The sequence below is a fragment of the Manis pentadactyla genome, chromosome 8 (genome assembly GCF_030020395.1).
Source record: "Manis pentadactyla isolate mManPen7 chromosome 8, mManPen7.hap1, whole genome shotgun sequence".
NCBI lineage: Eukaryota > Metazoa > Chordata > Mammalia > Pholidota > Manidae > Manis > Manis pentadactyla.
Genome location: NC_080026.1, coordinates 58756677 through 58777992, shown reverse-complemented (window position 1 = coordinate 58777992; position 21316 = coordinate 58756677). Strand labels below are relative to the sequence as shown.

The 21316-nt window shown below is 44.9% G+C and overlaps 1 protein-coding gene and 1 non-coding gene across 10 annotated transcripts in view; one reads left to right on the top strand and one right to left on the bottom strand.

The window, feature by feature from the left end:
- Positions 1–21316, bottom strand: part of WDFY4 (WDFY family member 4) — a 314583-nt gene that overhangs the window by 82170 nt on the left and 211097 nt on the right. For all 9 annotated transcript variants that reach the window (XM_057505763.1, XM_036916603.2, XM_036916599.2 and 6 more), the window contains 4 exons: positions 19840–19988; positions 9065–9185; positions 6444–6529; positions 4909–4971 (listed from right to left, as the gene is read on the bottom strand). In XM_057505763.1, the coding sequence (XP_057361746.1) occupies positions 4909–4971; positions 6444–6529; positions 9065–9185; positions 19840–19988 (419 nt within the window). The remainder of the gene's footprint in view (positions 1–4908; positions 4972–6443; positions 6530–9064; positions 9186–19839; positions 19989–21316) is intronic.
- Positions 11249–11374, top strand: LOC118927917 (U6atac minor spliceosomal RNA). The gene has a single exon (XR_005031010.2). It is a non-coding gene; the product is annotated as a U6atac minor spliceosomal RNA (small nuclear RNA).

The window sequence follows — 21316 nt, the reverse complement described above, 5'->3', positions numbered from 1 at the left end:
GTGGTGTTCTTTTTTTCATATTTTATAAAAAGGGAATTGTCTTCTTTGGCACCCACTACCCTCAGACAAGGACAAATTTGATATTCAGTTTACGAGAAAATATGCTTCAGGAGAAAAAGTACACAAAACCCTCTGTTTCTTGTTATCTGACACTGAAAGATGGTCTAACCCAGAACAATTGTTTTGTTTCTCTTAGTTTTGGGACAAGTAGAGTAACTAGGTTGCTCCAGGTACCTGAACACATCTATTTTTTTCTCCTTTAAAGGAGTTTTAGGGTAATTTTTAAAGAATCATTGTAACCTGCATTTTTCATTGGGAAGCTGTTTCAAACCCTTGCGGAAGTATAACCTGAAGTGGAAAGATGTGTGTTTATTCACATGTGCATTCTCAGCTAGCTGCCCTTTCCTGGAACTTCAGCTATCCATTCTATTTTTCTGACTCATCCCCTCACAACTCAGCCCAGCCTTCCTGTGCCTCACATCATGGAGCTTTCTGGCTCACAGACACTTATCCAAGGGGTCTAGCTGGCTTTGTGTTAGAAGTGCCTGTAGGCTTGCAGTGCCTTGCACCCCACAGATGTCTGGTTATATTACCATGCTGCCTTCAGAATGATCTAGTCTTGTGCAATGGACAGGCACAGATGGATTACAGATGCCAGTTCCATCCAGGCTTTGCAAGTATTTTCCACTTGAAATCCAGGCCCACATAACATCCTTGGAACTCAGTTATGAAAGTTCCCATTGTCACTGAAACTCTAGGCAAAACTCTGGTACCCAAAAGCTCTGGTTTCGTGCATGTGGGCGATGGCCTGCAGAGGGGCCAAATCAGCCATCAAGAGCTGGGGGCTGAAGAGATGAAGCACAGGCCAAATGTCTTGGGCCAATTGAAAACCCTCAGAACGGACTGCACACCTCCTTCAGAAATGAGAAGCTCATGTTTAGCAGTGTATCTAAAAGGCAGCAAGGAATTTTTCAAGACTTTTTGTATGGACTAGGCATTGCCCTTGGTTATCCAAATGGCAAATGACTGAAGCTGTTCCAGGCATGGGTCAACAGCCAGCCAAGCCCCCCTACGGCTGGGGCCACTGTTGCCTTCCCTCCCTGCAGCTCCTGAAGGCACAGTGTGGCTGACAGGGGAAGGTCTGGAAAGGCTGGACGCAAAAGAGCTGAGAGCTCAGTCACCTGTTTTCAATCAATTGTTCCATAACCATGCCCCAAATACACAGTAGGTAAAATTCTAAAGCTAAGCAAAGGAATCACAACATTTATCGGGCACCTACTATGAGAGCAAATCAGTTTGATCTCAAAGCCAACAGCTGGCTGCGGCTGGCAGCATAGTCCAGCCTCGTGCCCTGCTGTTTGGGTGGTCTCCAAGCCCGGGACCAGGGCTCCCACTGGGGCTCCCTGGCTTTGTCAAAGCTCACGTCCCATGAGTTTAGATAAGCATTTCTCTGGAGCAATTTTCATTTGACCCAACTGACCCCAGCAGCTTTCCTATTTTATACTCCCCAAGGGTCTTTGTGCAGGGAGCTGCGCTGAGGCTGTGCCCTGCAGGCATAGAATGGCCCTGGAAGATCCTGTTCTGGTGGGCTCAGATGATCAGGATGGAAAAATAAATACAATGGAAATAAAATCAGCACAGAGTCCAGCTGTCCCACAGCTGCAAGGTGATACACAGGTTTGGTGTCTAAGGTTATCCCTGTGGACGACAAGAGGAGTAACTTCTGCACATTTGACTCATCCCAGGCAGAGAATGATCTTTTTGCCACCTGGCAGTCATCTTTTGCACAAATCCCTCAACTTAGTGGCCAGAAATGAGGTTTCACTTCTATTATGCATTCTTCCCTCTGCCCTCCTCTGTCTGTTCTCTCTCTGCCGGGGGCTGAACTAGATTACCTGTGTGGATGAAGGGGGTGCACTGCTGGGAAAGAGCACCTCTAAGACTCTGAGAACAATGGAATGGGAATGGACAGAGTGCCACTCACAGCTGTAGGGACAGTTTCTTGACCACTGAGTGATACTACATAATACATTTGTAAGAAGGTGATCTGCAGAGACCAAGGGGATTCAGTGAAGTTACTTATGTCAAAATTTACTCAAGAAGAGAGAAGTTCCAGGGAGAGAGAAAAATGGATGAATGCTGTGGGCTACGGAGCCATCTGTATGGGGCAGAGGATGGCCATCTGCTTTTGGTGACCCCTCTTGTGTAAAAGAAGTTTGATTCTCTTGGGAGCCGCTCTCCTCTCAGTTTGGTCTATGTTGTTGGGTGGACTGACCCTACTTGCAGAAGGTTCATGGGCATAGGACCCTGAACTGGCCTATGAAAGCACTTGATGGATGCTACTCAACTTGGGCAAATGAAAACCACTTTGGGGATTTTTGCTAACATTGCCAGGCCAAAGCATTCCTTGTGTGGCGGAATTCCTAACTGACTGACCGTCAGTCAGCCTGGAGCTGTTGGGGACTTTGATGACATTATGGAAGAGCCTGCTGAGAACAGAGCCAAGCTAGAGGGAATCCTCACTATGAGATGAGAGCCAGAGCATCCTATGGACTTACTGAGTCCAGAGATCCAGCCATATCTAGAGCCAGGCTTTTTCTTATCTTCAGGTATGTGAGGTAATGAATCCTCTTTTTTGCTTCAGTCAGTTTATGCCAATTGTGCTGAAACATCGCAAAGAAATCCAACTGTGGACATTAAAGTTTATGTGAAACCTAAATAATATGGTATCATGAGGATTGATACTCACAATTAGGGCTGTACCATCACTGAGCTATTGAAATATGCCATTCCAGTTGGTAAGCAATTATACTCCCTTCAGTGGCCCACTGCTACCCAGACCTCCTAGACCATCCCCTGGCATGTCCTGTACTTCCCTACAATCTGCCAACTACAGTGTTACTGCCTGACAAACAGAGATCCTTTGCTAGCAGCCACTCCAACTGGTCTTTTGAAGGTCATCAGTGCCCCGTGTTGTAAAATTTAATGGTCTTTTCTCAGTTTCTGTCTTATTTGGGCTACCAACAACTTTTCATCATCAACATAGTTGTCCACTCTTGAAACCCTTTGCCTGGCTTCCAGGACGTCTTCTATACCTACAGTTCCTCCTACCTTTCTAGGTACAACTTCTCAATCTCTTTTGCTGGCTCCTCTCTATATCCTTAACTTCTGAAGGTTGGCATGCCTTAAGGCACCAACCGTAAACCTCTTTTCCATGAGCACTCATTCTGTTGGTGATTTTATCCAGGTTTTCAGCTTTAAATACTACTTCATATTTACATCTCACTCTTAAACTCCAAATTTATATATTCAATGGCTGACATGATATCTCTACCTGGATGTCTGACAGGCATCTTGAAATTGACATGTCCAAAACTGAGCTCCTGATATCCACCACATCCCCAAATAATTCTTCCTGTGGTCTTCCCCATTTCATTTTCCAACTGCTCAAGCCCAAGTTCTTGCTCTTATCCTTACATCCTCTCTCTCATATATGCATACTTCACAGTTGATTTATCAACAAATCCCATCAGACATACCTTCAAAACATGTCTATCATCCAAGCACCTCATGCCATCTTTGCTGTCACCCCCTGACCCAAGCCACCATCGTCTCTCACCTGGGTTACCACAAAAGCCTCCTAACCAGTCTCCCAGCTTTTGCCTTTGACCTACTCTGGTCTGTTCTTGACAAAGAAGCCAGAGTGATTGTTTAAAAATATAAACTAGGTCACATCATTTCTCCAATACTTTCCGTTGATTCACACTAAAAGCCAACACTCTTACAAGGAGTCCCGCAGGCTTCCGTGCACTAGCCCATTACCTCTGGCCCCTTGGCTGCCAGCACTCCAACCACTCTGGTCTCTGCCCAGCCCACTATGGTCCTCCTCAAGGCCTTTATTTTGCTTTCCCCCAAACTAAAATACTTCTCCTAGTATCTGCATAACTTGTTTCCCCACACTGTTCAAGCCTGAATTCAAATATTGCTTTCATGGTAAGGGTTTTCCTTACCAAACTAAGATTTCACTCATTTATCTCTATCTACTTTGTTTTTTTGTACTTGTACCTATAATCTAACCTGCTTTATATTTCACTCATTTAAATAGTTTTCTGTCTGTCTTCCTCATGAGAATATAAACGCAATAAGGACAGAGGAGATTTTGAGTATTTTGTTTGTTGTTCTGTCAAGCAGCAAGCACCACATGTAACAAACTATCAATAAATAATTTTGAATGACTTGGTGGTACCCGTTCCGTAGTCATTACAAATATTTTGAATGTCACTCCTGGGACACCCCTGTGCATCATATCCCCACACACTGCTAGGAAAAACCACAACCATCTTCTTCTATTCTTACTCCTAACTGATTTAAAAACACCTACTCATCCTGAATATGCCTTCTGGAGAACTGGGAACTTGTAAAGGGGGTCTTGGGAAGGGGATGTAAGCATTTTATTGCCTGGGAAAGGCATTCCATATCACAGCTTCATAAATTGCCATCTGATTCACACACCAACATACATTCATTTAGCTGCTGACTTTCAGAGAGTCTCAGAGGAAAGACAGACCTGGGATGGCTCATACTCTCAGCTTAGAAGCCTGATGCCAAGGCCTTCACGGGCCACCTGCCCCACCCACCATGGACAGAGGGCTGCTTCCTGCTATTTTGGTCTGAAAAGGTCACAAAACATATGGGACCTCAAGTCTGTTTATAGTGGTTTACTGGGCAAAAGGAATATCAGGAGTAGGATGAGGGATGTATGGGGAGGGAGAGAGAAAAATAAAAGGGGCAGACAGGTGGATGTGCTCTCTGCATGACGTTTTTACAGTAGATCAGGCACATGGGGAAAACCAAAGCGAGGCCTGCACCGGCCCAGAGACATTGGCTGGGCCCTCGCTGAACCCTTACCTTAGACTGAGGGGGTCCTCTGTGATGCCTTTTCCCTTCAGGCTGGACTGGAAAGAGCAGAAGCTAAACAAAAAGGGAAAGAATAATTCTATCAGCAGAGTCAAGACTCTTCTGCCACCAGGGAGACATTTTTGGTGCGAGGTAAGAGCTTGGGTACATTCTTGCCCCTTCCCTGCCCCATTCTGCCCCCAGGTTGTGTACACCAGACCTCTGAGGCACCCCCTCGGCATGCTCTGGCGTTACATACTCAGCCTTAATAACAACAAAACAATAGCTACAATAAACACTCTGTGTTTTAGATCCCTCCTCTGGGCCAGGCACTTGACATTTCCGTTTCAGCAACCACTGCTGTACCCTGGGGACAAGCACCATCTTAAGGCTCCTTGAGCAGGCTGGGATATGGCTGGGTGACATTCACTGCCTGTGCTGTGGATGTGTGAGACTTAGATTAACTGTGAGAAGCTTTGTTTAATATACAGAAATCCTGGGGGAAAAGAATGTGAGGCTCAGCATTGCATGTCTACTTCTTCAGTTTGGTCTGCAATGGAACTTGAAGACTTTAGGAGGCAATGTAACAGCAGGCCTTGGAAGAACCTCAAAGGAGCACTCAGTCGATGCTGGCGCAAACAGCCTCTCAGCAGGAGCTGTTTTTCTCTATTCTGACTCTGCCTTTGGACCCAGCAGCTGCTCATGGTGCCAGGGACTGGTCAGGGCCAACAGGAAGGCAAGGCTAGAACCTCTGAGCACAAAATGGGGCTTCCCAGGCCAGGGATGTCAAATCGCACCTTGGAAATTCCAGCCCAAAGTGGAGTGGAACATAACCATCCCCTGGCTTCTGCATGGTCTGTTGATGGCTAGGAATCTACCGTCCTTTCTATCCCTGTCCCTCCTCAATTCTTTACAAATTTATTTATCTATCACTTTAATGACAATAACTAATCTACTAAATAGTGATTAGTATTAAAAATTTGACACTAGCTGAAATTTCTTAGATTGATTAATCTACTTGGAGGAAGAGAAGTTAAAACTAAAACAGCAGGCTTCTCTCTTTAAGGAAGATGATGTTCCATGCAGAAGTGGGAAACCAGTTGTTTGGAATTCTTTCCAGTGAAATATGAAATTGGAACAACTAGAATTGGCAACTGGGATCAAAAAGAAAGATTAAGCCAAAAATATCTACTTGGAAAATTAGAAAATAAAGCCAGAAAATTCTGAAAGGCCCATTAAACAGCCAGTTTCTTAAATATGCATTTGCACAATTTTTCTCCTGTCAGTCATTACTGTCCTAAACATTTCAGCCCATGAAATGGAGTCTGTTTTCCCAGGATTTAGGGAAGGCACTTCTATATCTTTCCCTATGCTTTGTTCCATGATTCAACAACTCTGTGAGCCAGTAAGTTCTTCCTTGTGTCTAACCTAAATCCTGCTTGCTGTGAGATGAGAACAATTTTCCTGACATCAGAGCTGAGCAGTCTCTGTTCCTCTGCTCTCCATTCATGATAAGTTTCCTCAGAGGAGGATATTCAAAGCCTTACCTTTTGAGGACCTTATCCCGGTCACTGTTGTGAAAGACAAGAAACTTGGAATATCCATTTCGGAAAAAGACTTCCAGGGCAATGTCCTATAAAAAGAAACAAATCCCTTTCAGTGCTCCTGAAGTTTCCTGGAATGGAGATGCCCCCAGGTGAAATGGCCACTGGCAGTGGATCATTTGGTTCTCTGTCACCAGCCCTTCCTGGTTCATCCTTCCAACCTCCCACAGGGATATGAAGACCTTGGTGACAATGTTCGGGTCTCTGTGGAATGGGTACATGGGCAGGGGGCCTCGGAGTACCTTTGGCTGAGGCAGGAAGCAAGAGCCCCATGCCCAGGACAAGCAAGGAGCTGACAGAGGGAGAACAGTCCCCAGTGACATCTCCAAATACTTTCACTTCCAGGTCACGGGTTTGGTTTCATGAACCGGAAACACTGGTCACCTTACCAGAAACACTAGCTCAACTGGTTGGGTGGGTGCAGCCCCCAACCCATGTGGTTCCATATGACCTATAGATTTGAAGGCAGAGGGCGCTTCACCAAGCCAGTTTCACTGAGCCATTTGAATGTGGCTATGCTGACATAGCAAGGGTGTTCTATTAATGCCTAAAGGAACTCTGCACATTTCACTTTTTTTCTTTTCCCTCCTCTGTCCCTCTCTCCCTCCCATCTATGGAAATAACAGACTTGTAATAGCCACAGAGAGCATCTACATGTAGGATGAGCCTGAGATAAGATAGAGGTGGAGAGAATTCCCATGGCTGGAGGAAGGGGTTAGGTCTGGGCCTACAAGAACAGATGGGGTGGGTCAGCTTCAGAGATGCTCCATCCAACTACAGAGTTTGGTCCTGCTTCAACCCGCTGGAAGTGCACTCTCTAAGCCCAGCTCACGAGGCTCCTGAGCAGAGGGAAACATTCTGTAATGATAATACAGACTTCTCTCCTCTGCAGGTGCACATGAGATCCCGGGGCTTTCTTCCCCACAAATAGAAATATAAATACCATACAAAGTAGATGATGAATGAAGACTATGTGGCTTCCCCCAGCAACCATGAGTGCCCATACTCTGACTTTCTCCTGAGAGAATTCCAGAGAAACGGGGGCCTTGCTCACAAAGCTCTCTCCAGCCCCATCCCACTTGGCCAAGCTCACAAGGCCTTCCACTTCTGGCCTCCACCGCTGTCAGGCTAACCAACCATCTGGAAAGAATCACCATTTACTGGGGGAAAAAAGCCACTTACTTTACCTCTTTGCTATTATACATAACTGTAAGGTAGACATATTCCTTAAAAAAATAGTTTTTGAGGACTTACTTTTGCCAAAAATTGTGCCAAGTGCTAAATTTGTAATGGTGGAAAAGATAAGACATGGTCACCTGTTCACTGAAATGGAAGTCTGGAGAGGTGCCCAAATGTGCTCTAGTGGCAGAACCGTAACTGGGACTGGACCACGCTGGCCACACAGCCCAGAACCTTCAAGGAGGGGCTTCCTCCATGCAGTGCCTTCTAGCTCACTCTCCTTGCAAAGAAGCACAATAAGGTCAGGGAATATGAGAACCAACGTTTTGTGGTGAAATCACTGGAGAAGGAGGAAGAGGGATGGTCAGATTCCAGCAGCTTGCTGGACCCTCGCAGGGGGGAAGCTAATCCTTTCTAGAATGAGCCCTCCTGAAAGGCCTCCCTGAGTTTCAGTTGCAGAGAAGAGCAATGAGGCCTCCTGCAGGAGGCTCACTTGATGAATTACACACCCAAAGACACATACGAATGAAAGGCACCTCTGTTACTAGGTTCACTAGGGCTAAACACTGGCCTTAGTAGAACAGACACCAGGTGGAGAAGTGTCTGGGCCCCTCCCTCCCTTCCTACAGGGGTGGTCAATCACCTCTTCCTCTGCCATGCCTGGGAGGCTGAGGGCACCGATGAGCTTCCCCTGGGTGAGGTTGCCCTGGGGAAGGCCAGCAAGGGTTCCTGAGTTCCTCTTCCTTCCTTTGCTACTAAGGCAATGCTTGTGAACTGCATCTTACACCTGAGGTGAGAAGCCTTAGGTAGTGACTAGGGCAGGGCTGTCTCTCTGAAGGGGCTTGGCTCTGCTAGCACCTGGTGAGCCCTTGAAGGCACTGGGTGGGGCTCTGGGACCCTCGTCGGAGGGGACAGTCAGGAGATCTCTAAACCACATGACCAGGAGCTGGGAGACAAGTGAGGCTGTGGGAAAGGCAGGGGGGAGGAGCGGCAGAACCAGGCAGACCGGCCGGGCACTCAGCTCTCTCACCAGCTCTGCCCTGAGGCAAAGGAGCTGCCCTGTCCTATATTTCCAAATCTCTAAAGCAGCTCTGGGACATGCCAAGGGGAAAATGAAGCAAAGAGGCTGGATCCTAAATGACACAGGCAGAAAGAGAAGGGTCCAACAGCCAAATGGCAAGGACGGGAGAGAGAGTGAATGAAGTGGGAACTCAGGCCGGGGAACGGCCCAGCATGAGCCCAGGGAGTCACAGATGTGTCCCAAAGGGCGCAGGGCTGTGCACAGGTGTGAAGGGGTCACGGAGGTGTGTCCCTCACATTTGGAGGCACTGGACCAGCTGTCCCAGGAAGGGATGGCTGTCCCTATCCCCGCTCCTGAGGCTCACCTGCAGGAGGAAGCGCGCCAGCCGGAGCTCCCTGATTTCACCATAGCTGTGACGCTCGCACAAGTAATGGTCAGAGGACCTGTCTTTGCTGCACATGTTGAAAATGAATGGATCGCTGATGCTGAAAAGGAAACAAGACATGCAGTGAGAGCGCGTCTGGCGGGCTTGGTCCCTTTCCTCCCCAGGGTCCCACCTGAGCTTCTGGGGACACACTGGTATGCTGCAGTCTGCTGACTAGGGTGCCAGCACCCACTGAGCTACTAACCCCTTCTGAGCACCCGCCAGTGTCAGCCCTTCCCTGAGGACTAGGGTGGGGCATCAGCCTCACAGGGAAAGGGGTCAGCAAGGCCAAGGGGCAGCCTCCAGGGTAGACAGTGGCACCGGCTGCAAGGGGTGACTATAAGAAGGCTCCCTGGGGTTAAAAATGGGTCAAGGGGTGTGGGTAAAATTGTAACATTTCCAGAATATCTGGCCAGGCTTTAGTTCATTTGCATATCCTCAGGGGTGGAGAGAAGTTCATCTCCATATCAATGGGTAATTACCTGGGCAACCAAGGGTGTGTCTGAACCTGAGAGGTTAAGGGGAGGGGTTGGCTTGCTTGCTGGCTTCTTTCAGAGCAGAGGAGAAAGATGGCTCTGGACTGTAGTTTGTAAGCAATAAACGGGTTTTAAACTTTATTTCTCCCTTTGACTGATTTCGGTTTTTAGAGGTATTTTGCCCCAGGATATCCTCTCCCTGGACTTGCAAGGGGTTAGGGAAAGAGTGAAAGAGATACCCCAGTTATGTTTGGAGAAATTTCAGGCCACAAGGGCTTCCTTCCCTCCTGGAGCTTCCTGCAGAAAGCTGGAGTCTCCACAAAACACCGTGTGTCTAATGTGCCCTTGGCAGTTGGAGGCCACATGTGGACAGCTCTCATTCGGGGCTTCATCTAGCATAGCATGGAAGGAAGCAGCAGAAAGCCCCTGAGCCCCAGAGGGGTGCGGTGGCCGAGAGCATTGACAGGCTGAAGACAGTGACCTCAGCATCAGCAGCGGGTCCAGAGCCCTGCGCTAGAGCCAGGGGATCAGCCACCTGGAGGTGAGGCCAACAAGAGCCCCAGCCAGGCCAGGCACCCTCTCCCAGAGGACAGAGTGACCCTCCTTGGGAAGAAGGACAGGAGGGAAATTCTCCATGAATTTGACTAAGATTTGTCCTAAAGAGGACACTTTGTGCACTGGAATTAATGAAAATACTGAAGGCAAATTCTGGAGCGCTAAGACCCCCACCCCTTAAGATCCAATCACCAACACAGAACACACCCTACCCCTACTCCTTAAAAACGCGCTTCCTCACCCACGAGCTGCTGCTCCCTCTCTCTGGGGGCAGCCATTTTCTCTTTCAGATAATAAAATCTCTTGCGTGGGCCCATGTCTCCTGAGTCATTCTGGGGTGAGGGTCGCGGTGAGATACCCTTTCAAATACATCTATGTAGACAGGTGAAGTTTTTTTTTACCACCAATTCAAAGAGAGACTTGAGAAATAAATTTGATATCAGTTATAGACAGTTACACTTCTGAACTGAGTTTCATGGCAAATTTAAATTGTGCACATGACTACAAAAGCTCTAATCAAACACCCCTTTTAGGAAGTGAGAAATGAAGGCCTCCCAAGCTCTCCAGCTCTCAAGGAGCCTGTGTCAACCACAGACCCAAAGAGCCCAGAGCTGAGAGCCCCGGCACCAGGGCCAGGCTGTGGGGATGGGTGAGGGGGTGGTGTTTACAGCTGAGTATGGCCCTCACCACCCAGCCTCCAGGGCAGGCCGCAGGGCCTCAGGCCACGCTTCCTGGAGAAGCAGGGAGAGAAGTCAGGCTGTCACACAATCAAGGGTCAGTGGGAGCGGCCTGGCATCTGTAGCCATAAGAGCTTAGATTCGCACGCTATGCAGAATGGTTACTGCTAGGAAGGAAGGTTACCCTTGCGGGACACAGCTTGACCCATTGCTTAGCCCCTGCACAGGCAGACCTCAAGGATGTGGACTCAGGCCCTCTGCAGCTTCACCTGCCCCTTAGAACAATCCTATTAGGTCCCCTGCTCTGAGCCACATTGCTGTAGGATTGATCAAATATAAATGTGGCTTTGGATCTGGATGCTTAATTTAAACCTGCTCCTGGCCAAGGCCCTTCCATTATTAATATGTTCATCTGGGTGTTGTATGAAAGGAGAGAAGGTTAGCACTCCCCTTGACAAGGAGGGAAGAGGCCCCCGGGCCTGACAACACGCATACGGTTAAGGCATTGCCACCTACTTCGTGGCATCTAACCACTGTTTTTAGGAGGGGACACTCCCAAACTCATTCTATGAAGCGAATATCACCCTAATACCAAAACCAGGCAAAGACCCCACCAAAAAAGAAAACTACAGACCAATATCCCTGATGAACGTAGATGCAAAAATACTCAACAAAATATTAGCAAACAGAATTCAAAAATACATCAAAAGGATCATACACCATGACCAAGTGGGATTCATCCCAGGGATGCAAGGATGGTACAACATTTGAAAGTACATCAACATCATCCACCACATCAACAAAAAGAAAGACAAAAACCACATGATCATCTCTATAGATGCTGAAAAAGCATTTGACAAAGTTCAACATCTATTCATGATAAAAACTCTCAGCAAAATGGGAATAGAGGGCAAGTACCTCAACATAATAAAGGCCATCTATGATAAACCCACAGCCAACATTATATTGAACAGCAAGAAGCTGAAAGCATTTCCTCTGAGATCGGAAACTAGACAGGAATGCCCACTCTCTCCACTGTTATTTAACATAGTACTGGAGGTCCTAGCCACGGCAATCAGACAAAACAAAGAAATACAAGGAATCCAGATTGGTAAAGAAGAAGTTAAACTGTCACTATTTGCAGATGACATGATACTGTACATAAAAAACCCTAAAGACTCCACCCCAAAACTACTAGAACTGATATCGGAATACAGCAAAGTTGCAGGATACAAAATCAACACACAGAAATCTGTGGCTTTCCTATACACTAACAATGAACCAACAGAAAGAGAAATCAGGAAAACAACCCCATTCACAATTTCATCAAAAAAAATAAAATACCTAGGAATAAACCTAACCAAGGAAGTGAAAGACTTATACTCTGAAAACTACAAGTCACTCTTAAGAGAAATTAAAGGGGACACTAACAGATGGAAACTCATCCCATGCTCGTGGCTAGGAAGAATTAATATCGTCAAAATGGCCATCCTGCCCAAAGCAATATACAGATTTGATGCAATCCCTATGAAACTACCAGCAACATTCTTCAATGAACTGGAACAAATAATTCAAAAATTCATATGGAAACACCAAAGACCCCGAATAGCCAAAGCAATCCTGAGAAAGAAGAATAAAGTAGGGGGGATCTCACTCCCCAACTTCAAGCTCTACTACAAAGCCATAGTAATCAAGACAATTTGGTACTGGCACAAGAGCAGAGGCACAGACCAATGGAACAGACTAGAGAATCCAGACATTAACCCAGACATATATGGCCAATTAATATTTGATAAAGGAGCCATGGACATACAATGGCGAAATGACAGTCTCTTCAACAGATGGTGCTGGCAAAACTGGACAGCTACATGTAGGAGAATGAAACTGGACCATTGTCTAACCCCATATACAAAAGTAAACTCAAAATGGATCAAAGACCTGAATGTAAGTCATGAAACCATTAAACTCTTGGAAGAAAACATAGGCAAAAACCTCTTAGACATAAACATGAGTGACCTCTTCTTGAACATATCTCCCCAGGCAAGGAAAACAACAGCAAAAATGAACAAGTGGGACTATATTAAGCTGAAAAGCTTCTGTACAGCAAAAGACACCATCAATAGAACAAAAAGGATCCCTACAGTATGGGAGAATATATTTGAAAATGACACATCAGATAAAGGCTTGACATCCAGAATATATAAAGAGCTCACACGCCTCAACAAACAAAAAACAAATAACCCAATTAAAAAATGGGCAGAGGAACTGAACAGACAGTTCTCCAAAGAAGAAATACAGATGGCCAACAGACACATGAAAAGATGCTCCACATCGCTAATTATCAGAGAAATGCAAATTAAAACTACAATGAGGTATCACCTCACACCAGTAAGGATGGCTGCCATCCAAAAGACAAACAACAACAAATGTTGGTGAGGCTGTGGAGAAAGGGGAACCCTCCTACACTGCTGGTGGGAATGTAAGTTAGTTCAACCATTGTGGAAAGCAGTATGGAGGTACATCAAAATGCTCAAAACAGACCTACCATTTGACCCAGGAATTGCACTCCTAGGAATTTACCCTAAGAATGCAGCAATCAAGTATGAGAAAGATCAGTGCACCCCTATGTTTATCGCAGCACTATTTACAATAGCCAAGAATTGGAAGCAACCTAAATGTCCATCGATAGATGAATGGATAAAGAAGATGTGGTACATATACACAATGGAATACTACTCAGCCATAAGAAAAGGGCAAATCCAACCATTTGCAGCAACATGGATGGAGCTGGAGGGTATTATGCTCAGTGAAACAAGCCCAGCAGAGATAGAGAAATACCAAATGATTTCACTTATCTGTGGAATATAAGAACAAAGGAAAAACTGAAGGAACAAAACAGCAGCAGAATCACAGAACTCAAGAATGAACTAACAGGTACCAAAGGGAAAGGGACTGGGGAGGATGGGTGGGTAGGGAGGGATAAGGGGGGGAGAAGTAGGGGGGTATTAAGATTAGCATGCATGGGGGGGTAGGAGAAAAGGGAGGGCTGTACAACACAGAGAAGGCAAGTAGTGATGCTACAACATTTTGCTATGCTGATGGACAGTGACTGTAAAGGGGTTTATAGGGGGGACCTGGTATAGGGGAGAGCCTAGTAAACATAATATTCATCATGTAAGTGTAGATTAGTGATACCAAAAAAAAAAAAGGGGCAGTTCCTGTGTGGTAACCTCCAATGAGTTCTACACAAGGGTATAAAGGGCATATCAAAGTGTAGGCAAAGGGTCTGTTTGTGTTTATACAGAGGATCAAAGCCTAATTGGGCTACCCTGAAAATGAACTAAGATACGATATGCAAAAGAACTTCCAACATCAGCACTCTCTGGAAGACTCATGCCAGAAGATGATCATCAAAAAACCCCAACAAAGATCCACGCACTGCTACAGCTGTAGATGCACTCATCCCACCAGTTCCTGGACTTGCCATGGTAATGAGGAAGGAGATATCTAAGCTGGCCTGTGCATACAGTAAAACAACAAATTTGACTGGATCTATACTGTTGGAACTCAACCAAGAATTAGGAGAAGTGCAAATTGTAGCGCTCCAAAATCTTACAACTACAGACTTTTTACTGTTAAAAGAACGTAAGGGATGTGAACAGTCCCCAGGAATGGGTTGTTTTAATTTGTCTGATTTCTCTCAGACTGTTCAAGTTCAGTTAGACAATATCCACCATATCATAGATAAGTTTTCACAAATGCCTAAGGTGCCTAACTGGTTTTCTTGGTTTCACTGGAGATGGCTGGTAATTACAGGTATGCTTTGGTTAGGTAACTCTACTCCTATTATGTTAATGTGTGTGCACAATTTAAGTAGTAGCTTAAAACCTATACATGCTGAAGTTACTCTACAAAAAGATATGTCAAAGAAATAATCCATCTTCCCATGTTTTCTTCCACCTGCTACTTCTATAGCTTTTCTTCTTCCTTCCTAATTACAACCCTTAAATAGAATTCATGCCTCATATCAAATTTACCGAGTATCATAATTCTTCCAAGTGGTAAAGATACCTCAAGACAAATGCTGGGCATAGAAGCTACAGGGCATAAATATGCAAAGAAATAAAAAGCTAACCATTTCAAACAATAAGGCTTCTCTCTCACTTACCAACTTTACATTTCCCTGTATGGCCCCGGAAGATGACTGGTTAGCCAGAGACGGGTAAGATTCCTCAAGGGAGGAACAACCTAAGACAGGCACAGTCGCAGGGGGGTCATCAGGTGAGAAATTGGGGATCAACAGAGGTGAGGCTTAGAACCTCATCCCCCCGTTCTGAGAGAAATCTTCTGCATATGTGGATGTTTTATTGCCCTTGTCTAGCCTGGATTAACACATAGTCTACAGGCACACACCTGATCATCTACATTTGCTCTCTTACAACACTAAACTATGTTTTCTACCTTTATCTTGTATCTACCTACCACTTCAGCATTTTATTAAAAATAATAATAATAAAGAGAGAAATGTGGTATCCACATATAAATCAAGTATAAAAATCAAATGAGTATTCATATTTGAACTGACTGTTCATAGTTCATAATGCATGAGCAAAACCGAAGGTTTCTGTGATGGCTGCCCTTGTACTGTTCACCATGTAAGAACTTATTCACTATGTAAGAATTTGTTCCCCATGTAAGAACTTGTTTGTTATGCCTCAGAAGATTGGAGACTGACGAAAATTAGGCTTGGGGTGGATTAATGATTGTGCATTGATCATTGACTCCCCTATACAGAATTTTATTGTTGTTAACAACCATTTGATCAATAAATATGAGAGATGCCCTCACAAACAAACAAACAAACAAACAAAAAAGTACACACTTCCAATGGTAAAATAATAAGTAACCGGGATGTAATGAATATAGTCAAGATATTGTAACAGCTTGGTATGGTGATAGCTGGTACCTAGAATTGTCATGTATATAAATGTTGAATCACTATGTTGTACACCTGAAACTAATGTAATGTAATACTGTGTGTCAACTACCCTTCAATAAAAAATAATTATCTACAAAAAAATATATATATATGTTCATCTGGGGCTAAGGTGAGCTTTCATCTAAGCTCCACTGATTCCCAGTGGGGCAATGATGGTAATTCTAGTTCTCACCCTTGGCTTAGGTCAAACAGAATCCCAGGTCAAGGTAGTGGTGGAAATGACAATGACGACATGCTTGCAGGGAACACCTCAGATGCACATTTGGTTGGTTTCTTTTCCCAGCAGACTATGAGTGAGTTCAGTGGGGCACAGATCTATGCCCATGGCTCTCCGTCCTCCACGTCTTCCCCGGAGCTCTGGGCATGCTTGCTGAGAGGCCTGGTGCCTGTCATTGTCCACAGCCTACCAAGAATTTCCCTCTCTGTTGTTTAATCTGACACTCACAACAAACTCTTGTGTTATTACTATTCCTGTATCAGAAATGAGGAAACTGCCTTCCAAAGGGGAGAAGGGACTTTTCCAAGGTCATGTGCAACTGGATTCAAGTCCAAGTCTAACTGAAGCCCAAGCTCAGTCAATGCAATACTCTTTCTCCTCTAGGGAGGAAAGGCTTGCTGGCATTTTCAGGGCTCTTCCTCCCAGCTCCCTCCTTTCAGTTTACTCTTTGCTGACTGATTCTGCAACCCAGGATTCTGAAACACTGCTAGTATGAGGAAGAATATTCTGGAAAATGTTTTTATGAAGGAGCTTTTAAGAGGAAAGTAGTAATTTTCCCCCCACTTTTAGGGATCAAATAACCATATAAGGCAAGAATGCATGGACAGATCAAAATTCTCAGGGAGACTAAATTATAAACAACATTATTGTGTTCACTGATGTAAGTCCAAAGTGGAATTCTGTCTCCTGCCGCATAAGGGACATAGCTGTGACTGGGGTTTCTTGCCAACACCATACTCTACATGCTCTGTACATTAAATTGGAGCTCAGGCCCTTAAGGCCAATGAGTATAAAGAAGTAGCTGATCCCAAGTTCTTCTTCAGTTGGAGCTGTAGCCATAGTTCACAGGATGCTGTTCACTCTTTTGCATATGGCTACCATGATACATGCAAATTATCCAGGCTGGTCATAGTGTAACTTAATATTCATACTAGGGAAATCACAGTAAGCTAATTGATAATCATGATTTTGCTTGACCTGGTCTTTGATAGTAGAAGTAGATTTCAGTCTACAATATTTCAAGTTATTTTTGAAGTTTTCCAATTATTGACAGAATTCATGCCTGAAATGTATACTCTGGAATTGATACCCACATTAGAAGTTACACAATTATTGTCAGAATTCATATTTCTGACATTCACTAGATCACAAATGGTAACAGACTTCATCTGTATCTAACACATCTCTTTGCATCTATGGAACCTACCACAGTGCCTGGCACAAGACAGATTTTCAGTAAGTATTTGTTGAATTAAATTAAACAGACAAACAATGCCTTTAAAATGCTGACTTACCTGGAGTAAATATTGGACACAAAGACAGACACACAGAGAGGGAAGATCATGTGAAGACACACAGAGAACGTGGCCCTGTGACTGGGGTGATGCACCTGCAAGCCCAGGAATACCAAGGGTTGCAGGGAAAAATTAGGGCTTCAGGCGGCAAGGAAGGATCCTCCTGCAAAGCTGTAGACAGAAGATGGCCCCACCGACACTTTGATTTTGATTTTCTGGCCTCTAGAATATAAGGAAATAATTTTCTGTTTTTTTAAGCTACCCAATTTTTGATACTTTGTTGTAGCAGCCCTAGGAAACTAATAACAGAGAGTCCTCCTGTGCGGCCAAGAGGGGGGGTCCCACCAAAAGCAAAAATAAACCTTTTAGAAACATGCTTAGTTTTTGAGGAACTCTCCAAAGTATACAAAGTCCAATCACTGCTGGAGAATTCGCAGTGTTCTTGAGTTTTATTTGGGATATTTTTATGGTACATCAGAGAGCCTCTTTGAAGGTCTAATGCTCAACTGTACTCAATTTGATGTCAGTCTTTTATAGAAACATTTCAGGGTTGACTTAGCTTTATTTTTAACTGACTTATTTATGTATCTTCTTTAGCCTCCATGGTCAAAAGAAGACTTAATCCCCATTGATCTGACATGATCTAATAGCCTGTCTCTGAGAACTGTATCTCCATGAATGCCAGCAGTTTCTTAGGGCAGAAGATAAGACCACAGAGAGAAAGCACTGTCTGGTTAACAAATACTTCTTTGAGGTATGTTGACTAAAATTACTTATACAATTCCCGGATGATATGCCAGTGTAGTAATTTGTTCTCACTACACTCCTACTTGCATCCTGGAAAAGTACATTTCTGGACATGGGAAGTCTCCCTTGTCATTGCAAATTGAATGAGTACAACCTGACTACTGGGCTTCTATTAAAAGTGCAGATACAGTCAATTTGATCATGATTAGATGCACCTCATAAACACAATTTACCTAATCAATAAGATCTTATCTAACACTAACTCGATTTAAGTCAGAGGTGGTGAGTGAAGCAATGGATTATGCAAGTCATTACACAGCATGCCATGCATACAGGTAGAGTGGAAAGCTTTCATCAGCTCTCAAAAAGGCAAGTCTCAAGACCCATTGTCCATATTGATCAGTATCAATAAAACATGAGCAATAAGATGGGATGAGTGTGCCAAGTATTAATTATGTTCCTTCTGCCTTGGAAAAGCACAAAAGACTCACAGCAATCAGTGAACGTTTGGTATAAATAAAAGATGGAAATTAGCAGAAAGAAAGATGTCAAGCATTTTAAAGCAAATCTAAACCAAAGGAGATGGGCTGACATCCATTCTTCCACTCTCCTTAAACTCTACTTCCTGACATAGCCTGGAGATGATGTGACAACTGGGAGTTAAAATTCTTAGTTATTGTCAGGTAAGACTCTGGTTCTTCTGTCAATAGTCTAACAGTGGTTCTCGAAGTGTAGGCCTGAACCAGTAGCATCAGCATCAGTTGGGAAATTGTTAAAATCTTAGGCTCTACCCCTGACCTACCAAACTAGAAACTGGTGTGAAAATTAGTCCCAGAAGTCTGTTTTAACAAGCCTTCAGGTGGTTTGATGTGAATAAGTTTGAGAGCCACTGGGCTGAGCAGTTATCTTGTCATTATTTGAACCTTTGCTAATCAGAAAAGTCAAGAAATCTCTATCCAAATTTCTTCAAAAGAGATCATCAAGTGCAAACATACAATTTAGCAACAAAACTTCCTGGAAGAGTACTGACAAAGTCAATTTGATTTTGAGTGGTTGTGCTTTATGAACACAAGAGAATTAATCAGTAAGAACTGACTGAATCCAAATAGACCAAATACACTTGATTATAAAGAAGAACCTCTGAATTTTCTGGCAAGACCTCTGGTATTGGTGTAGAAATGACTCCTCAAATTTCTCCATAAATGTCACTCATCTTTAAAGACCCAGAGCTTAGCCCACATCCATAACTCACCTTCCCTCACCACGTTAACCTCACATCACCAAGTGTGAACCCTGATGAGTCCTCCCTGTCATATGCTGTCCCAGGATGATAGTGTTCTCCAGACTTTTCCCATCAGACTGTTTATGCTGCTGATTGACTCTTGGCCTTACTCAGCATGAAGGGGCAGTTTGACATAGAATGAGCAATCAACAAACTATGAAATGAGTAAGTGGATTGGGCTGGACTCAATCACCCAAATAATATAAGGAGAGATCGTCTTTGTCTGGTGTGCATTCCAGCTCAGGAAGGTGAGGAGTTGCCGCTCAGTGAGCATTCCAGATTTTAGCCTTGGGGAACCACAGTCATGGCTGCTTGTGCCTTCAGGTTCTCCTGTTTCACCACATGGTCCAGTTTCAGGCCCAAACCTAAACCCACAGTAGCAATAAGGTGGCAAGGGTTGGAGGGTGGGTGGCTGAAAAGGTAGGTGAAAGCTCAGGGCAGAACCTGCTGGGAGAAGTGGAACTCACTTGGATAAGCAGTGGCGGGTGCAGTAGACATCACCCACAGAAGAGAGTGTGAAGTTCTCGCAGATGTAGAAGTGTTGGTGGCCCAAGAGCAGGACACCTTCAGAGACTAGGTGGCCCTGCACGATCACCAGAGAGTGCTTCTGTGTCACCTAGAGGGAGAGAGTGCCAGAGTCAGGCTGTATGCATGTGAAGCATGCCCATCATTCTTATGCAGGGCAGGTGGGCAGTGACCGGTCACCCACTGGGCACTTGGAGGTGGGAGCAGCGCCTTGTAAGAAAGGCAGAGCCACTGCCCCTGAGCTGCCCTGCTTTTCACAGTGTAAACAGCACTAGTAAACCAACACCCTATCTGGTTATTTAATTCACCCAAGGCCACCCAACCCCACCGAGGCAGTTGGATGGGTGTTCACTGCTGTATTAAGCATGTTGACATTCTCTCTCACTTTAAGCCTGTCCACAACCCATAGCCAGGCAAAACATTCCTCAGTTAATAGCAGGGAAAGTTTGTGAGGTACAAGGTGAAGGAACTTGTCCAGGGACCAGGTGGTAAATGGCTGAGCTGGGACAGGGACAGGGCCTCCTAGAACCACAAGTGTGAGACTGTCCCTGAGAGGCCAAGGTTAGTCCAAGGTGTGTGCAGAGGAGGCACATACTGTGCACATATGCCTCCTTTCAGGCTCCAGCTCACATCCTTTCAGAAGCTGGATATGTTGGCAGCCTTCCAGAATCTTCTCAGTAATGAGACCATCTGGCCAAAGGTAATGTCCCCTTCCCATGGCAGTCGGTACCGCAATGGCCAATGCAGATAGCAAGGGCCAGACCCTTTGGGTCAATTCAGGCCAACTCTGAAGAGCCATGCCAGAACTCAAGCTCCGGGGGAATCAGCTGAGGCCCTCACTGAGCCTACATCAGAGTCCTACTGCTCCCTCTACCCAGTCCTGTGACCTCACTTCCAGTTAACTTCTTGAGTGCACACATGTGCTCATAGCTGGTTTCCCAGGGAGCCTGACCTAGGAAATGTCTTTGAATGGTCCAGAGTCTGTCATGAAGGACTATGTGGGTCCTCACATGGAGTAAAGGACCTCATATTTCTGAAGGTACAAGTGAGGGAATAAATGAATTCTAGTTGACAGAAGCCCAAATGCACCAAGAGTAAGGCCAAGGCCAGCATTTTCTCATGGTAATTCTGAGCTAATTCCAAATACAAGAAAAGGGGAACTGGTATTTTTTTGACTACTTACCATATGCCTATTGTAAACATTTTATCCATATTAACCAGTATAATCCTAACAAGTGACAGGGAGATTTTACTATTGGGGAAAAGAAAGGGAGTCCCGGAGATAAGAATCTTACCAACGATCAATTACCTAGTAAGTGGCAGAGCCTGGGATTGAATCTAAGTTCATTGATCACTTTTGTGAGCAAAGGTGAGGCTTCAGTGATGAAACCCAGAAGGCAGGCCCTGAACACCAGTTCT